Genomic DNA, 21,332 nt, shown 5'->3' with positions numbered 1-21,332 from the left:
AATGAATGAATAAAGAAAAGTGGTACATATATACGATGGAATATTACTCAGCTATTAAAAAGGATGAAATAATGCCAATTGCAACAACATGGATTTGGAGAATCTCATAATAAGTGAAGTAAGTCAAACAAAGACTTACATGATATTGCTTATACGTGGAATCTAAAGAACATGATGCAAATGAACTGATATACAAAACAGAAACAGACCCACAGGCTTAGAAAATGAATTTATGGATACCAGGGTGAAAGGTTGGAGATACAGACAGACTGGGAGTTTTGGATTGACATGTACACACTGCTATGTTTAAAATAGATAATCAATAAGGGCTTACTGTATAGCACAGAAAACTCTGCTCAGTATTCTGTAGTAATCTAATTAAGAGTTTGAAAGTGCATGTATAAATGAATCACTTTGCTGTTGGTGTGAAATTAAGACAACACTGTTGATCAACTATTGGGCATGTGCAGTCACTCAGTTGTGTCAGACTCTGTGACACCATGGCCTGGAGCCCGCCAGGCTCCTCTGTCCGTGGGTTTTACAGGCAAGAATACCGGAGTGGGCTGCCATTTCCTCCTCCAGGAGATCTTACTGACCCAGGGATCAAATCCACGTCTCCTGTGTTTCCTGCTTTGGCAGGTAGATTCTTTACCACTGAGCCAGCTAGGGAGCCTGTTAATCAACTGTACTCCAATATAAAATAAGAATTGAAAATAGTGATAATAAAATGCTTAGAGAAACTTATGATGTGAAACTTCAAACTACTGAAGGCATAACCATAACTTTGTTTTGAGGGCACACACCAACCAGTGCTTCTTCAGGGTTCTGTCACCTTCCCAGGAGAAGACCAGGCTTGGCACATAAGAAATCGGTGGTCATCAACTGCTTGCCTTTGCAATAAAATAACTCGCCTCTGATATTTATTCTTTTTTTTTATTAGGAAATTAAAGATTTTTTAATTGAAATGTAGACCTGACCTACAATATTACACTAGTTTCAGACGTATCGCGCTTCCCTGGTGGCTCAGCTGGTAAAGAATCCGCCTGCAATGCGAGAGACCTGGGCTTGATCCCTCAGTCGGGAAGATCCCCCAGAGAAGGCATAGGCTACCCACTCCAGTATTTGGGCCTGGAGAATGCCATAGACTGTATAATCGATGGGGTCGCAAAGAGTCAGACAGGACTGAGCGACTTTCACTTCCACTTTCAGATGTATGGCATAGAAGAACATTGATATCTGCCTATATTATGAAAAATGATCACCATTAAGATATGTCTAGTAACCATCTGGTCCTAAACAAAGTTGTTACACTATTATTGACTATATTCCTTATGCTTTATATTATATACCATGATTTTTATATAATCATGGTATAATTGAGGTATATTTTTATATACCTCAATCCCCTTCACCTATTTTGCCCACTCCTTTCAGCTTCTTTCCTTCTGGCATTTACCCATTTGTTCTCTGTATCTCTGAGTCTGTTTTGATATTGCTTTGGTTTGTTTGTTCATTTTATTTTTTAGATTCCATGTATAAGTGGGATCATGCAGTATTTCACCTAATATGACACCCTCTAAATCCATTCATATTGTCACAAATGGGTACTTCATCTTTTATGACTGAGTATTATTTCATCATGTGTGTATATATACATACATATTTACATATCACATCTTCTTCATTCATCTGTTGAAAGGCATGTAAGTTACTTTCATATGCTGACTACTGTAAATAATGCTACAATAAATACCTTTTCAAATTAGAGTTTTTGTTTTCTTCAGGTAAATACCCAGAAGTGAAAATCCTGGATCATATGACAGTTTTATTTTTAATTATTTGAAAGAATTCCATAGTGTTTCCCAAAGTACCATCTGCAGTAGTTTTCCTATCTACAATGCCACCAACAGTGCACAAGGGTTCCCTTTTATCCACATCCTTGCTAGCACTTGTTACTTGTCATCTTTTTCTCATTAGCCATTTGGATAAATGTGAGGTGATCTCTCATTGTGGTTTTGATTTTCATTTCTCTGATGAATAGTGAAGTCCAGATTTCTTAACTGAATTGATCTTTAGATTTGTAGCCAGTCTTTACAGGACCATATATGACCTCAAGTCTTAAGTGATCTGTTCTTCTTGGAGTTCTTTCTTGAATTCAAGGGGTAAATGAAGACTAAAATTTCTTAGGGCAAGCCATTCCAAAAGGATAGTTTTCTGAAATTCAATTTCCAAATTTTATTGGAAAGTGTTTCCCATCTCATTGTATTAGAAATTCACTGAACCATATATGTAAATAGACTGAGTTAATTCAGATTATTGAAATTATTCAGAAAAAGCAGTAGCAGATTAACTGTTATAAAAATCCAAGCTTTCACCACATTAAACATCAGTGTTTTTGTTTGTTTTATAATATATGTACAAAATTTTGTTTAGGTTTTGTAATTGTAACAACTTATCTTAGTAACTTGTTTGACTAGTGCATTCAGCAGATTCTTGGAATGGGTTCCTGGAATCAGACCACTCACCAGACAAATGGAAATGAGAGTCCACTGCTGGTGGAATGAGGTGGTCGTAACCATTAGCATGCCCTAGCCCAGCAACTACTAAAACTCACCAGTAGCGAGTTGGGGTAGAGCACAGTTGAAAACTGTGCATTGGCTTTTGCAATTTTTTCTAACATGTGAGAACTATCGAGAGCAGTGGTAAATATTGCACAATGAGTCTGGCAACTGTGAAAATCCACTAATATGATAAGTGATGAGAAAATAACGTTTAGGCCAGGTAATTTCCAACTCAAGGATATAAGAGCAAAGAAGATACTGGTTGACTGTGTTTCCTTAGAAGGCATGCCTTCCACTAAAGGAATTTTAAAAAGACACTAATGGAAGAGAATCCAGTTTCATGAGAAATTCAGTGGTAGAAGGTTCTGTTATGGATCTAGACTTCTTTTTTTCCCCCAATTATTTTTGTTAGTTGGAGGTTAATTACTTTACAATATTGTAGTGGTTTTTGCCATGCATTGACATGAATCAGCCATGGATTTACATGGATCTAGACTTCTTAAAGTCAGTGGAAATGATACAATTCCAGGATACTTAAATCGAGAAATTAATGCCTTTACCAAAGATACAAAGGGTGCATAAGAGGTAGTCACGTTATTTTTCTATTTAATTCAGCAGTCTAGACCATCTGGAAACTGGATGACTCTAAAAGAATGCCTGTAACTGAACAACTACATGTAAAAGAATGAAATTAGAAGATTCTAAGCACCAAATACAAAAATAAACCCAAAATGAATTAAAGACTTAAGTGTAAGCCCAGATATTCTGAAACTCTGAAGAGAAAAACATAAGCAGAACACTCTATGACATAAATACATAAATTGCAGCAATATTTTTTCAATCTGTCTCCTAGAGTAACAGAAATAAAAGCAAAAATAAACAAATGGGACCTAATTAAACTTAAAATTTTTTTGCAAAGGAAATGATAAACAAAATAAAAAGCTTATGGAATGGAGGAAAATATTTGCAAATGATGTGGCTGACAGGGGATTGACTAATTCCCAAATTATACAAATATCTCATACAGTTTAATGTAAAAAAAATCAAATAACTCAGTCAAAAAATTGGTGTGCATGCATGCTAAGTTGCTTCAGTCATGTCTGACTCTTTGAGACCCCGTAAATTATAGCCCGCCAGGCCCCTCTGTCTATGGCATTCACCAGGCAAGAAAACTATAGTGGGTTGCCATTCCCTTCTCTAGGGGATCTCCCTGACCCAGGGATTGAACCCAGGTCTCCTTTATTGCAATCAGATACTTTACCTCCTGGGCCACTAGGGAAGCCCTCCCCTCAAAAAAAAAAAGGGGGGGGGGAGGCAGAAAACTTGATTAGACATTTTTCCAAAGAGGACATAATAGAGCCAACAGGCATGTGAAAAAACACTCAGCATTGCAACTATAAAAGAAATGCAAATCAAACTACAATGAGGTATCACCTCATGTCAGTCAGAGTAGCAGTCATTAAAAAGCCTACAAATAATAAATGCTGGAAGGGATGTGGAGAAAAAGGGACTCTGCTGTTGGTGGTAATATAAACTGATTCAGCCACTATATAAAACAGTATGATGGTTCCTTAAACACTAAAGTTAAAGTTAACATAACATTTTGCAATAACACTCTTGGGCATATATCCAGAAAAAAATTATTCAAAAAATACACATGCCTCAATATTCACTGTAGCACTATTTACACTAGGCAAGACATGGAAGCATGCTAATTGTCCATCAATGGATGGATAAAGAAGATGTGGTATTTATATATACAGTGGCATAATACTTGGCCATAAAAAGAATGAAATATTGCCATTGGCAGCAACATGGATGGGCCTACAGATTATTATACGAAGTGAAGTAAATCAGACAAAGAAAGACAGATATCATATGCTATTCACTGATATGTGGAATCTAAAAAAAAGGTATAAAAATGGTAAAAATGAATGTATTTAAAAAAGCAGAAATAGATTCACACACTAGAGACATTGTGGTTACCACATAAGAAAGTAAGGGGTTAGTTATGTTAGCTATGAAACTAACATAACATTGTAAATCAACTATACTTCAATTAAAAAAAAAAATGAATACCAAAAAAAAAAAAAAAAAAAAAAAAGATGCCTGTAGACTGCTTCCAGTCCCAGTAAGCAGCAGTCCCTCTGACCTCGCTCCACCAATACAGGACACTTTAATGGAGCTCCAGCACACGGCACACAGTCATGATTTGAGGAACGTAGTCTTTTCCATTCTGATTAGAAAAAAAAAAATCAGAAACAGTTTACTTTCATGTAAGATGAACAAAAATATTCATTTATCATATTGCTTTAAGGCTATGTCAACCCTATTTCATTCCTTACTATAGTCTGCAGGTATCTCACCCCCTCCCCCTCCACTACACTTAGTGGATACAATATTTAATGGCCTTTTCACTGATAACATTACATGAATACAGCAAGTTACACAAACAGGTGCTCCAATATTTGAGGTCTTGGTAAAATGCATGTGGTACTGAGTTCAAGCTCACTCTGCTCACCACATGACAGGCCAATAAATCCGAGAGACCAGGTGTTGAAGCAAAGATTACTACTTTATTCAGAAACTCAGCTGACCGAGAACATGGCAGACTAACATCTCAAAATAACCATCTTATCGTGGCCTGGATGCCAGTTTCTTTTACAGAAAAGAGATGAGGGAGGGGGAGGTGAGGAAACAAGGTAAAAAGACCATTAGTCTTGTGAATAGCTCCTAGAATGGCAAGATTCAGGGAGGGGATGTGTTAATTTCTTCCTCCCTATAGCCATTCACAGGTGGACAGGGTCCCCAAAAAAGGCATTTTGGTTTAATATTCCAGCAGAGGGGTAGGCTTCCCAGGACATTATGTATAAAGAGAATCCTTTAAATGAACAAAAGGAACGGGAAACAAGGTTAAGGTAAAAGAAACAGATCTAATGTAGAGTCATTGGCTCTTCCCTGCAACATATATTCTCCAAAGAATGAGAGAAAATTCATTAAGATGCAGAAATTTGACACATTAGGTAAATATCTACAGATCTAGTGGTTAGATCTAGTGCTCATGTTAGAACACCCCCTACAAAGAAAAATTCATGAAGAAAGAAATTGAGTGTCTAGGGAGGCTTCTGTCAGTTTGGAGACAGCATATTCCACAGCTGGGACTATTTTTATAACCCATATGTAAGAGAGGTATGGTCCGTCACTTGGCTCACATGCATAAATATTTTCTTTGTTTCATTATTTTCTCTTTAACACTAACTGTGGTACATGAAAATTTCCTTGTAACATTGAGTTTGCCCATTTTAAATAGAATTCACATATCCACAATTGTAAAAATACTCAGTTTCTTCTAGTATATTTTTATATTTATATTCTCAATTCATTTCTATATTGTTTTTAAACCATTCTCCCGTGACAAAGAACAAGATTGGAACAGAAAAAAAAAAACAAACAAACAAACAAACAAACAAACAAACCTTGAGAACTACACCATTTCTCAAATCATCTTGAACATGCAGAGCCAGGACTCACATGCAGCTTCAGATTTCCAGGCTAGTGTTCTTATCACTAAACATTCTGCACCAGTGTCTACACTAAAATATTAATAGACTTCTACTTCACCTACCAATTGGACAGTTTTCCCTTTCAAACTTTCTACTGAATGAATTCTTCACCTCTTTGTTCCTCAAGCTGTAGATGAGGGGGTTCAACATGGGGGTAATCAGAGTGTAAAAGAGAGAAATCACTTTATTGATACCTAGGGAGGAACTTGAGCTGGGTCGAACCTTATTGAAGAAAAGACTCCCATATAGGATGGAGACAGCTGCCAGGTGAGAAGAACAAGTAGAGAAAGCTTTCCTCCTCCCATCAGCAGTCTGGATCCTCAGGACGGCCACCAGGATGCAAACACAGGAGATCATGATGATCAGGCCACTGAGCACTCCTATTGCTCCAGCCAAGGTGAAAAGCACCAACTTATTGATCCGGGTGTCTGCACACGCAAGGGAAAGCAGTGGTGAAATATCACAGAAAAAGTGATTGACCACATTTGGACCACAGAAGGGTAAGCAAAAAGTGAGAATCGTATGGGTCATAGTGCTTACAAGAGCCACAGCATAAGGGCCTATAACCAGCTGCACACAGACCCTCTGGGACATGATGAGTGTATACAACAAGGGCTTACAGATGGCCATATACCGATCATAGGCCATGGAAGCCAGCAGGAAACATTCAGTGGCCACAAAAAGACCAAAGTAAAACATCTGTGCAGCACAACCCATGAAGGAGATGCTTCTTTGATTTGCAAAGATATCACACAGCATCTTGGGGGCAATGGAAGAAGAGGAACACAAGTCTACAAAGGACAAGTGACTAAGAAAAAAATACATGGGCGTGTGGAGTCTGGGATCAATCCATATGAGAGTGATCATCCCCAAGTTACCACCCAGAGTGGCAAAATAGACAAAAAGAAGAATGAAAAAGAGAACAATCTGCAGATAGAGATGATCTGTGAGGCCCAAGAAAAGAAATTCAGTCACTGCTGTCTGATTTTGATCTTCCATTGGTCATCTGCAATCTGTTTTAAGAAAGATTTTTTGATGAAAAATAATCATTGAGTTACAAAGAACATATTAAGCCAATGAAAGATTCTGGTAAACAGGTCTACAGCAGACAATTACCGAAACACCGTGGAACTAGAAAATAATATTCCCAGATTCTAGTTTGGGCTTCCCACTTGGTGCAGTGGTAAGGAAACACCTGCCAATACAGGAGACACTAGAGACGTGGGTTCAATCCCAGGGCCATGAAGACCCCCCGGAGTAGGAAATGGCAACCTGCCCCAGGATACTTGCCTGGAAAATCCCAAGGGCAGAGGAGCCTGATGGACTAGAGTATGGGGTCGCAAAAGTCAGATATGACTGAACAACTGAGCACACACACAGATACTAGATCATGGCAGTTTGTGCAAAGATCCTGTGTAAACTCGGGTGATTCACCATTAATCTCTACTGTTTGCCACCACAAAGTTCTGAACCCTATAATCTAAAAATCTTTCAAGTTACAAATTTGTATATGAACTACCTTTCATGTTTCATCTTATTGCATGACTGGATATAAAACCCCAGCTAGAAAAACCTTGCTAGGAATACCATAAGATCAATGAGATATTCAGATCCTAACATATGACATCTGAGAAATGCAAGACAGGGAATTTTTTTTATCTTAATGATCACAACCATCCTAATATTTTTAACACTCAATTCACATATGTGTTTATCAGTCTATTCCCTACTCCCTCTTATACAAAGGTGTGGAAAGGGTAATATACACAAATGACAAAGAGTTTATTCATATATTTTATATCATATACAAAATGATATGATCCATGGAAGGAATGGGGATGCCTTGTCTGTAAAATCAAATTGATCTGGCAATGTTAGAGAGCAACTTGTCATGGAAATTGTATAGAAAATTAAGCACATTTTGCACCAAAATAACATAAAATTGTATTATGTGACTTGTTTTTTCATATAAACTACTTTTTAGGGCACTTATCTTGAAACCTGTTAGGCAATATCAATTACAGAAATAATATATGCAAAATATCAAATATATAATTTTTAATGCCTAGAACACATTTAATAATACATATGTTCTGACTCACTAGGCAAGGAAGAAAATATCAAGTTGTTTAAAATTCCTAAGAAATTACTACATAGGTAATTCATTTTTTAAAAAGCTTGTTTTCAATACCATTTATTATCACTGCAATTATTTCCTCTTTAAGTAAAACAAAGCAGTGTACTATTATTATTTATATAGTAATCATATGTGAAGTTTGATTAAAAAATCATGGCTATATCTCTTTGATTATTCATCAATATCATGATTACTTGCTTAATGCTATGTGGGGTACAATTTCAGTGGTCACAAATACAATTCTAGGCTTGGATTAGGAGCATTAGCCATCGCATGAATGTTTTGTTTGTATCCATTCAAATATGCCGATATAGGTGTATGGAGGTAAGGGGTTGACCATACTAATTCTATATTTTATCAAAATACTATTTATGTATTTTAATGCATGTCATGTTCAGGCTTCTATAAAACAAGGAGGATGGTCTTTACGCCACTTTACAGCTAACATTCTGTGACCTTAGAATTCCTTTTGCTGTATCTCTGTATTATAGAAAAATAAACAAAAAAATCAGGTTCAGAAAAAGTCATACAAAAAAAGTTGCTTAGTCTCATAAAGATGTGAACAAAATGCCAGTCTGCTCTCTTTAGAGAACCTGATCCAGAATGGTTACATTCCCAAAGTTCAAACACAGCCTGAAGCTTCTCCATCACATTTCAAAAACTTCATGTTATCCAAAGCACAATGTACTCACTTCTTTAAGAATATCCTTTATGTAGGTCCTTTAATTGCTTCAAGGAATTAATCATTTTCTAGAAATAAGGATGGAACTTTCAATTTTGCTCATGGTGGCAACTTTTTCTAAAGAGGCATGACTTTCTAGGTACTTGGTGAAGAAGACAAATCCCTCATCTTGAACATCCTGGGAGTAAACAGATACTCGTTGACCTGCACATTGATTCACATACTGCGTAGAATAAGGGACAGTTTCTTGGGAGTTTACAGTAATTTAGAGCCATGTCCCTAAAGAACTAAAGCCTCAAGAGCTTATACCTGGAGGCACAAAAAATTAACATGATCTCAGTGGCATTTGGACCAACATTATTTCCTAACTGTATCTTTTCTCATATGGAAGAGTCCTAGGAAAACAATGTGGAGGATCTCCTTTGGGAGCCTCCTTTGCCAAAAAGCTGTCTTTTCTATCAGTGAGGAGTGATGCATTGAGCCCCCAGAACCAGTTGGGATTTGCTGCCTTGGCATAGTCTTAATTTCATCACTTACTGGCTGTGTCAGTTGGAACAAGCTTTTAAATCTCTCTATAGCTCACTCTCTTAATCTCTTAAATATATAAAAATGTTTTCTAGTTCACAAAGATGTCAGAATGATTTAATGAGGCAATAATTTTAAAGTATTAAAAGGAGTATCCAGCACAGAATCGAAGTTTAGTATCAAAAGGGGTCTACAGCACAGTTAGGAGATAATAGCTAGATACAAAAACAAAACATATGTTCAAAGTAACATTTGTCTATATCTAGGCAAAAGTAAAAAGCAGTCTCTGACTTAGGGAGGTGGGATATGGGGGTGGGGTGTAGTCCCAATATATATAAATATATATATATATATTTGTGAACAAAGGTCTGTATAGTCAAAGCTATGGTTTTCCCGGTAGTCATGTATGGATGTTGTGAGAGTTGGACCATAAAGAAGGCTGAGCACTGAAGAACTGATGCTTTTGAACTGTGGTGTTGGAGAACACTCTTGAGAATCCCTTGGACAGCAAGGAGATCAAACCAGTCAATCCTAAAGGAAATCAATCCTGGATATTCATTGGAAGGACTGATGCTGAAGCTGAAACTCCAATACTTTGGCCACCTGATGCAAAGAACTGACTCATTGGAAAAGAACGTGATGCTGGGAAGGATTGAAGGCGGAAGGAGAAGAGGGTGACAGAGGATGAGATGGTTGGATGGCATCGATGCACTTGAGTTTGAGCAAACTCAGGGAGGTAGTGAAGGACAGTGGAGCCTAGCATGCTGAAGTTCTTGGGATCTCAAACAGTTGGATGCAATTTAGTGACTGAACACCAGCGACAACTGTGTATGAGGAAGAGCTCTCCTTTCTTACCTCCAACGCCATTCCCTTTGAAATAACCATTGTCAGTAGCTCATTATGTATTGTTTATAATTTTCCCTATGCTCACTTACACCTAACACATACATATACATTTTATTCATTATATAGGTTTTGCCCTTTTCCTTAATGACCAGCGCTAGCATTGATATTCAACCCGATTTTTTTCTAAACTAGCAGTAGCATGCATGCAATAGGTCTCTCCAATTCAATCCATCGATACCTAATTCAGTCTTTATTTGCTGCACAAAATTACCCTGAAAAATATGTACTTTTCTTCAACAATTAGTATTCAAGTGATTTATTTTATTCGCCATAACATGTAGCGCTTAAATACGTGCAATCTTATGTTTTGGCATTTATATTTCTGTAGTTTAGATTTCTAATAAAGGGATCTCTCAGTCAAAAGCCATATAAATGTATCCTTTTAAATGAAAACTACCAAAGGGCCTTGTGGAAATAGTGGAGTCGATTCTTACTGCCAGTAGAAAATAATGAATCTATCAGTACATACCAAATAAAAATTCCTCTTCCGTCAGTGGAATAGAATGAAACTACTAACATTTCACCTGCATTGAAAGGCACTGCGTTGGAATTTTAATTTTATTTCATTTACTTGACCAATCATGATGCTGAACATTGTCTCCATGCACCTTTGGCAATTTGCATTTCCATCTTTGTAAGATGCCTATTCATTTAGTTGACAGTTACCTATTGTTTTTCTCATTGTGTATTTTAGACTATTCTTTGAATATTAGGGATATTATCCCACTCTTTGTTACAGGAGCACAAAAATTTTCTCTTTTTTATTTGATTTTTAATATTGTCTGTCATACTTTAAGCTTTCCATTATAACTTATATTTTTCATGTCCAGATTAAACATGATTCACAGATGCATGACTGTGCAGTATTCTCCTGAGTTTTCTTCTGGTATATTTACACTTTTATATTCCCACTCCATCTCTATATTATTTTAAAGCCACTCTCATGTCACAGAGAAGATTGAAGCAGAAAATTATTAAAAAAACTGCTCCATTTTTCAGATTATCTTGAAGAGACAGAGCCAGGACTCACATGCAGCTTCAGATTTCCAGGCTAGTGTTCTTTTTAATAAGCATTCCTTACCAATATCTATGGTACAATACAAGTAGAGTTCTACTTTACCTAGCTACTAAGCAACTTTTCCTTTCAAGTTTCATACTGAATGCAGTTTTCACCTCTTTGTTCCTCAAGCTGTAGATGAGGGGGTTCAACATGGGGATCATCATGGTGTAAAAGAGAGAAATCACTTTATTGATACCTAGGGAGGAACTTGAGCTGGGTCGAACCTAATTGAAGAAAAGACTCCCATATAGGATGGAGACAGCTGCCAGGTGAGAAGAACAAGTAGAGAAAGCTTTCCTCCTCCCATCAGCAGTCTGGATCCTCAGGATGGCCACCAGGATGCAAACACAGGAGATCATGATGATCAGGCCACTGAGCACTCCTATTGCTCCAGCCAAGGTGAAAAGCACCAACTTATTGATCCGGGTGTCTGCACACACAAGGGAAAGCAGTGGTGAAATATCACAGAAAAAGTGATTGACCACATTTGGACCACAGAAGGGTAAGCAAAAAGTGAGAATCGTATGGGTCATAGTGCTTACAAGAGCCACAGCATAAGGGCCTATAACCAGCTGCACACAGACCCTCTGGGACATGATGAATGTGTACAACAAGGGCTTACAGATGGCCATATACCGATCATAGGCCATGGAAGCCAGCAGGAAACATTCAGTGGCCACAAAAAGACCAAAGTAAAACATCTGTGCAGCACAACCCATGAAGGAGATGCTTCTTTGATTTGCAAAGATATCACACAGCATCTTGGGGGCAATGGAAGAAGAGGAACATAAGTCTACAAAGGACAAGTGACTAAGCAAAAAGTACATAGGCGTGTGGAGTCTGGGATCGATCCATATGAGAGTGATCATCCCCAAGTTACCACCCAGAGTGACAAGATAGACAAAAAGAAGAAAGAAGAAGAGGACAATCTGCAGATAGAGATGATCTGTGAGGCCCAAGAAAAGAAATTCAGTCACTGCTGTCTGATTCTGATCTTCCATTGGTCATCTGCAATCTGTTATAAGAAAGATTTTCATATCAATGTATGGCAAAAACCACTACAATATTGTAAAGTAATTAGCCTCCAACTAATATAAATAAATGAAAAAAAATAAAAAACAAAAAAGAAAGATTTTTTGATGAAAAATAATCATTGAGTTACAAATAAGATATTAAGCCAATGAAAGGTTCTGTTAGATAGGTCTACAGTAGACAATTACTGAAACACCGTGGAACTAGAAAATAATATTCCCAGATTCTAGTTTGGGCTTCCCACTTGGTGCAGTGGTAAAGAGTCCGTCTGCCTGCCAATGCAGGAGACACTAGAGATGTGGGTTCAATCCCAGGGCCATGAAGACCCCCCGGAGTAGGAAATGGCAACCTGCCCCAGGATACTTGCCTGGAAAATCCCAAGGGCAGAGGAGCCTGATGGGTTACAGTATGGGGTCGCAAAAGTCAGACATGACTGAACGACTGAGCACACACACAGATACTAGATCATGGCAGTTTGTGCAAAGATCCTGTGTAAACTCGGGTGATTCACCATTAATCTCTACTGTTTGCCACAAAGAGTCCAAGCCTGTAATCTAAAAATCTTTCAAGTTACAAATTTGTATATGAACTACATTTCATGTTTCATCTTATTGCATAATTGGATATAGAACCCCAGCTAGAAAAACCTTGCTAGGAATACCATAAGATCAATGAGATATTCAGATCCTAACATATGACATCTGAGAAATGCAAGACAGGGAATTTTTTTTTATCTTAATGATCACAACCATCCTAATATTTTTAACACACAATTCACATATGTGTTTATCAGTCTATTCCCTACTACCACTTATACAAAGATGTGGAAAGGGTAATATACACAAATAACAGAGGTTACTCATCTAAAAGAATATGACCCATGGAAGGAATGAGGATGCCTTGCCTGTAATATCAAATGATCTGGCATCATTGGACAGCAAGTTGTCATGGAAACTATATAAATAATTTAGCCTCTCTGCACCAAAATAATGGAGAATTATTTTATATGATATCTCATATTTCATATAAACTTCTTTTAGGGCATTTACCCTGAAATCTACCAGGCAATATCAATTATGGTACTGATATATGTAAAGTACCAAATGCATGAGACTTTATGCATGAAATCCGTTCAAGAATATGTTACTTTCTGATTCATTAAGGAATTAGGAATCAAACTGTTTAAAATTCCTACAAGAAGATCACTATGTAGGGTAATTTGTATGAAAAATACCTCGTTTTAAGTAACATTTATTATCACTACAGTGATAAATAAATGCAATAAACTATTCTTGAATTATATAATAGTTATATGTAGAGCTTGATAAATGAAAAATAAGTGACTTGATTTGTGATTATCTATGATTATGATTTTCTGCTAAACCTAAGGTGGAGTATATTTTCAGCAGTCACAGAGATATTTCTCAGCACAGATTAAGAGCATTATCCATTGCATTAAATGCTTTTGTTTTGTTAAAATTTTAGTCCAAGAACATTTTAGTTATTTGAATGTGAGTAAATTTAAGTCTTTTATAAAGCAAGGAAGATGGTCTTCATGCCACTTTCACAGCTAACATTCTGTGACTTTAGAATTCTTTATGGACTTTGTAGTAATCTCTATATTACACAGAAATAAACAAGAAAATAAGATCTGAAAAAGTCACAGAAAACAGTTACTTTGCCTGTTTAAGGAAGTGAATAAAATGCCAGTCTGCTCTCTTTAAAAGAGAACTTGGTCTGGAAGGGTTATATTCCCAAAGTTCAAAGGCAGCCTGAAGCTTTTCCATCATACTTCAAAAACATCATATTATCCAGAAAGCAAAGTACTCACTTCCTTCAGGATATTCTTTATGTAGGTCCTTTGATTGCTGCAAGGAAATAACCATTTTCTATATATAAGGATAGAATATTCAATTTCCTTCATGGTGACAACTGTTTCTAAGAGGCATGACTTTCCAGTACTTGGTGAAGAAGATAAATCCATCATCTTGAACATTCTAGGAGAAAAGAGATTCTCTTTGACCTGCACATTGATTCACATACTGCATAGAATAAGATACTCTCCCTTGGGAGTTTACAGTAATTTAGAGCCAGGTCCCCAAAGAACTAAAGCCACAAGAGTTTACACCTGCAGTCACAAAATTAACATGATCACAGAGGCATCTGGACCAAGTGTTTTTTCCTGTCTTCCCTGGAAAGAAGATGCCTAAGAAAACAGTGTATGTTTTTCCCCCTTTTGGATCCTCCCAAACAAGAGCTCTCTTTTCTAGCAGGGAGGAGGGATCCATTGAGCACCCAGCACCAGTGCTGCCAGGTTTGCTATCTGGCTCTAGAGCCACACTGCCTGTGTGTGAATCTTCATTTCATCATTTACTGTCACTCTGAGCAAGCTTTAAATCTCTCTGTGCCTCATTCTCTTAATGTATAAAGTAAACAAAGATGGTTTCTAGCTCACAAAGGTGTTGGAAGCACTTAATGAAGCAAAACGTCAAAAGAATTAAAAACAAGGTCCAGCATAGAATCAGTGTTCACTCGTCATTTACTATCATAAGGGAACTATAAGACTATTTAGGAGACAATATCTAGATATAAAAGTAAGACACCAGTTCAAAGTAGCATGTTCTTCTCTCTAGACAAAAGATGAAAAAACAGTCTCTGAATTTGAAAGGAGGACAGGTCACTGTAGCAGTAAAGAAGGAAATTTTCAAAAAAGAAGTTGGTCTGAAAGCACAGTTTAGATATACTGAAGTTAAGAGCAAAGACATTCCAGTCAATGCTGATGAGCTGATCAAAAGCAGGGAGGCAAGAACAAAGGCAAGAAGTTTGTTTTGCACAGGATTGTTGCAGAAGAGAGAGAAGAACATGCAGAGTCTGATGGCATTGGGTGAATTCTCTAAATCACCACTTCTCTGAGAATCCTAATTGCTTATCCCGCTCAACAAGGCCAGATATCACTCCCATAACACTTCACTGTTAGCTCATTTATGAGTCCTCTTAAGTATCTAACTCAGAAGGCTGTCAATAATTGTGTTCTGTACATATTTGTTGAATTTGTGGGAATAAACCTGTAAAATCTGTATATTCATAATGGTTCATGTTTTGCAATTAAAATTATGCTATATACTTTTTAAATTGGAGGATAATTGCTTTATAATGCGGTGTTGGTTTATGCTTTGCAACAACGTGAATCAGCTGTAAGTACACATACTTATGCTGTAATTAAAGATACCGATGGAAAAATACTTGTTATTTTTCTTAAAATGATTTAAAATCAATGAGGAAGCAATGAAAACAGATTTTTAAAAATAGAGAATGACAGTACATTAAATCAACCAGAAAAGGAATATGAACAATAACAGAAAGTATTCAATTAATTAAAAAATTATTGGAAAATCCTTGCTTGTCACATTAAAATAAAAGTAATACCTCTTCTGTGGAATAACAAGTTCAAAAAAAGAAGTAGCAAAATGATATCAGGCAATGCAAGGTGAGCCGGCTGAGCCTAAGAAAGAAAATTATATGCCAATTTTTAGTTACATGAAACAAAACCAAAAAAGGAACATAGATGCTTCTGAAAGCAATCATGGAAGACACATAAGATCTCTATGGAGAAAGAGTGTACAAAGTGTCTTGAAGGAAAAAAACATAAATTAAATAGCTCATGGTTTATTCTAGTAGAGTGTGTGGGCTTCATTTTTTTCTTAAATGTAGGGTAAAACTCAAATTTTTCTCAGAATTCTCCACAACATCATTCCACACTACACTCATCACAATGAATACTCTTACTGATGGAACCAAGACTGCAAAACTCTGTTTATAGGAAATGGTGGTATGACAATAATAATATAACCAATAAGGACTAATACTAAGTAATATAATCAAACAAAAATCTTGAAATAAAAAAGACGGAATTTTACAGGCATTCTGAACAGCCCATCAGTCTCCTCCTCTTGGTGTGCCTGACTCTGTGATCCCATGAACTGTAGCCGGCCAGGTTCCTCTGTCCATGGGATTTTCCAAACATGAATACTGGAGTGGGTTGCCATTTACTTCTCCACCTCTTGGTGTAGGAAATTATTAAATATTGCTTAAGTGTGACATATATCATTTTCAGTTCACTTCACTTCAGTCACTCAGTCATGTCTGACTCTTTGCGACCCCGCGGATCACAGCACGCCAGGCCTCCCTGTCCATCACCAACTCCCGGAGCCCACCCAAACCCATGTCCATTGAGTTGATGATGCCATCCAGCCATCTCATCCTCTGTTGTCCCCTTCTCCTCCTGCCCTCAATCTTTCCCAGCATCAGGGTCTTTTCCAATGAGTCAGCTCTTCGCAGCAGGTGGCCAAAGTATTGGAATTTCGGCTTCAACATCAGTCCTTCCAATGAACACCAAGGACTGATCTCCTTTAGGATGGACTGGTTGGATCTCCTTGCAGTCAAGGGACTCTCAAGAGTCTTCTCCAACACCACAGTTCAAAAGCATCAATTCTTCGGTGCTCAGCTTTCTTTATAGTCCAACTCTCACATCCATACATGATTACTGGAAAAACCATAGCCTTGACTAGATGGACCTTTGCTGGCAAAGTAATGTCTCTGCTTTTTAATATGCTGTCTAGATTGGTCATAACTTTCCTTCCAAGGTGTAAGCATCTTTTAATTTCATCGCTTCAATCACAATCTGCAGTGATTTTGGAGCTCCCAAAAAATAAAGTCAGCCACTGTTTCCACTGATTTCCCATCTATTTGCCCTGAAGTGATGGGACCGAATGCCATGATCTTAGTTTTCTGAATGTTGAGCTTTAAGCCAACTTTTTCACTCTCCTCTTTCACTTTCATCAAGAGGTTTAGTTCTTCTTCACCTAATGCCATAAGAGTGGTCTCATCTGCATATCTGAGGTTATTGATATTTCTCCCGGCAATCTTAATTCTAGTTGTACTTCATCCAGCCCAGTGTTTCTCATGATGCATTCTGCATATAAGTTAAATAAGCAGGGTGACAATATACGGCCGTGATGTACTCCTTTACCAATTTGGAACCAGTCTGTTGTTCCGTGCCCAGTTCTAACTGTTGCTTCCTGACCTGCATACAGATTTCTCAAGAGGAAGGTCAAGTGATCTGGTATTCATTCCCATCTCTTTCAGAGTTTTCCACAGTTTGCTGCGATCCACACAGCCAAAGGTTTTGGCATAGTCAATAAAGCAGATATAGATGTGTCTCTGGAACTCGCTTGCTTTGTCAAAGATCCAGCAGATGTTGGCAATTTGATCTCTGGTTCCTCTGCCTTTTCTAAAACCAGCTTGAACATCTGGAAGTTCATGGATCGCATATTCTTGAAGCCTGGCATGGAGAATTTTGAGCATTACTTTACTAGCATGTGAGATGAGTGCAATTATGTGGTAGTTTGAGCATTCTTTGACATTGTCTTTCTTAGGTATTGGAATGAAAACTGATCTTTTCCAGTCCTCTGGGAACTGCTGAGTTTTCCAAATTTGCTGGCATATTGAGTGTAGCACTTTCACAGCATCATCTATGAGGATTTGAAATAGCTCAACTGGAATTCCATCACCTCCACCAACTTTGTAGTAAAACTTCCTAAGGCCCACTGACTTCACATTCCAGGATGTCTGGTTCTAGGTGAGTGATCACACCATCATGATTATCTGGGTCATGAAGATCTTTTCTGTATAATTCTTCTGTGTATTCTTACTACCTCTTCTTAATAGCTTCTGCTTCAGTTAAGGTCCATCCCATTTCTGTCCTTGATTGAGCCCATCTTTGCATGAAATGTTCCCTTGGTGTCTCTAATGTTCTTGAAGAGATCTCTAGTCTTTCCCATTCTATTGCTTCCCTCTATTTCTTTGCATTGATCACCGAGGAAGGCTTTCTTATCTCTCCTTGCTATTCTTTGGAACTCTGCATTCAAATGGGAATACCTTTCCTTTTCTCCTTTGTTTTTTGCTTCTCTTTTTTCACAGCTATTTGTAAGGCCTCCTCAGACAGCCATTTTGCTTTTTTGCATTTCTTTTTCTTGGGGGTGGTCTTGATCCCTGTCTCCTGTACAATGTCATGAACCTCTGCCCATAGTTCATCAGGCACTCTCTCTATCAGATCTAGTGCCTTAAATCTATTTCTCACTTCCACTGTATAATCATAAGGGATTTGGGTTAGGTCATCCCTAAATGGTCTAGTGGTTTTCCCCACTTTCTTCAATTTAAGTCTGAATTTGGCAATAAGGAGTTCATGATCTGAGCCACAGTCAGCTCCTGGTCTTGTTTTTGCTGACTGTATAGAGCTTCTCCATCTTTGGCTGCAAAGAATCTAATCAGTCTGATTTCGGTGTTGGCCATCTGGTGATGTCCATGTGTAGAGTCGTCTCTTGTGTTGTTGCAAGAGGGTGTTTGCCATGACCAGTGCGATCTCTTGGCAAAGCTCTGTTAGCTTCTGCCCTGCTTCATTCTATACTCCAAGGCCAAATTTGCCTGTTATTCCAGGTGTTTCTTGACTTCCTACTTTTGCATTCCAGTCCCCTATAATGAAAAGACATGTTTTGGGGGTGTTAGTTATAAAAGGTCTTGTAAGTCTTCACAGAACCTTTCAACTTCAACTTCTTTAATGTACTGGTCAAGGCATGGACTTAGATTACCGTGATATTGAATGGTTTGCCTTGGAAATGAACTGAGATCATTCTGTCATTTTTGAGACTGCATCCAAGTACTGCATTTCAGACTCTTTTCTTGACCATGATGGCTACTCCATTTCTTCTAAAGGCTTCCTGACCACAGTAGTAGATATAATGGTCATCTGTGTTAAATTCACCCATTCCCGTCCATTTTAGTTCACTGATTCCTAGAATGTCAACATTCACTCTTACCATCTCCTATTTGACCACTTCCAATTCACCTTGATCCATGGACCTAACATTCCCGGTTCATATGCAATATTGCTCTTTACACCATCAGACCTTGCTTCTATCACCAGTCACATCCACAACTGGGTGTTGCTTTTGCTTTGGCTCCATCCCTTCATTCTTTCTGGAGTTATTTCTCCACTGATCTCCAGTAGCATATTTGGCACCTACTGACCTGGGGAGTCCATCTTTCCGTGTCCTATCTTTTTGCCTTCTCACACTGTTCATGGGGTTCTCAAGGCAAGAATACTGAAGTGGTTTGCCATTCCCTTCTCCAGTAGACCACATTTTGTCAGACCTCTCCACCATGACCTGACTGTCTTGGCTGGCCCCATATGACATGACTTAGTTTCATTGAGTTAGACAAGCTGTGGTCCATGTGATTAGATTGGCTAGTTTTCTGTGATTGTGGTTTCAGTCTGTCTGCCCTCTGATGCCCTCTCTCAGCACCTACCACCTTAGTGGGGTTTCTCTTACCTTGGATGTGGGGTATCTCTTTTTGGCTGCTCCAGCAAAGCACAGCTGCTGCTCCTGACCTTGGACGTGGGGTATCTCCTCATGGCCACCGCTCTTGAGCTTGGATTATTTTATATGTAAGTATATTCTAAGATGCAAAATTTGTTACTAAGGCATTGAAAAGTGAAACTGAGAGTATCTCAGTCATGTCCTACTCTTTGCCACCCCATGGACTGTAGACTGTCAGGCTCCTCTGTCCTGATACTGGAGTGGGTAGCCGTTCCCTCCTCCAGGGGATCTTTGCAACTCAGAGATCAAACCTAGGTCTCCCACATTGCAGGCGGATTCTTTACCATCTGAGCCACCAGTGAAGCCCAAACCTGGAGCCCCAGCACTAAGAGCACTGAATCCTTACCATTGAACTGCCAGGGAAGTCCCTAGGGGCATTAGGGAAAATAATATAAACTATCAAAATCAGACTATGGAAAGAACATAAGGAAAGTAAGTGTACTAATATTAATATCTTTCATACCAATATGATATTAAGGTAATAACTCTAGGAACAAAAATGTATAACATTGCTCCTAAAGATTAATATCAGAAAGGGTAAAAATGAATTGTAAAATTTTCATATTACCAGAATAAATTTACATATTTTATACATGCCAAAAACATGAAAAATTTATACCATAAAGTAAAATATTTTTTGAAAGCTTTTAAATGAAATAGCACATTTAAAACAAAACTTATCTATTATTGCAGCATAATCAGTTATAATAACAAAAGATTGGGAGTAGTTTTGTATCAATAAGGGATTTACTAAATAGTTCTCAAAATGAGTTAGAGCTATGTTTATTGATTCAACATAATATCCTAAATTATTTGACTCAAAAAAGGAAGGTGTAGAAGTATGTACAAGGTAAGCTTTCATTTATGTTATTATAAAAGCACACAAATTTACATCTGTGTATGCTTTCATATGCAGAGGAAAATCTCTTGATAAGAAATATCTTCATAGGAATCTATGTAAAGTGGATGGGAAACAGCATTTATTTACCCTTGCTATCATGCAATTTAATTTTGTACTAAGTGCAATCATACTTTATAACCGAAAAGGAACGGACACTAAAAGTCTTGTTGGAAGTAATATTTAATCAGATGAAAATATATTCATATATTTATTGGAAAACAGAATAAGAAACAGCATGTATAATATGCATGATCAAAGGAATTTCATTCAAATTTACTATTTACCCATGCCTTCACCTCTAAGCCTTATAATTTACTTTCTTCCTACAGCTTTATCAAAAATAAATGTAACATGTAAGCTACCAGCTGTAAAGCAAGAAATTTACTTTTCTAGAAAATGTATATGCATTTCAACAGGAGTAATACAGGTGTTAATAGAGGTGGTCCTAGTTTCGAGTGCTTCTGATTGTCAATTTCCCACATTACATCACCATATTTAATTCTTTGCTCTATAATTCCTTTCATATGCA

The 21,332-nt window shown here is 37.5% G+C and overlaps 2 protein-coding genes across 2 annotated transcripts; both read right to left on the bottom strand.

The window, feature by feature from the left end:
* Nucleotides 1-6,178: 6,178 nt before the first annotated feature.
* LOC133056553 (olfactory receptor 5G3-like) lies at nucleotides 6,179-7,123 on the bottom strand. Its single transcript, XM_061141969.1, has one exon. The coding sequence runs from the start codon at nucleotides 7,121-7,123 to the stop codon at nucleotides 6,179-6,181; it is 945 nt and encodes a 314-aa protein (XP_060997952.1).
* Nucleotides 7,124-11,658: 4,535 nt separating this feature from the next.
* LOC133056546 (olfactory receptor 5G3-like) lies at nucleotides 11,659-12,261 on the bottom strand. Its single transcript, XM_061141956.1, has one exon. The coding sequence runs from the start codon at nucleotides 12,259-12,261 to the stop codon at nucleotides 11,659-11,661; it is 603 nt and encodes a 200-aa protein (XP_060997939.1).
* Between the last annotated feature and the right edge of the window lie 9,071 nt (nucleotides 12,262-21,332).

Source organism: Dama dama, chromosome 1 (assembly GCF_033118175.1).
Source record: "Dama dama isolate Ldn47 chromosome 1, ASM3311817v1, whole genome shotgun sequence".
Classification (NCBI taxonomy): Eukaryota; Metazoa; Chordata; class Mammalia; order Artiodactyla; family Cervidae; genus Dama; species Dama dama.
The sequence above is the reverse complement of the archived record's forward strand: the minus strand, read 5'-3'. Positions and strand labels throughout refer to the sequence as shown.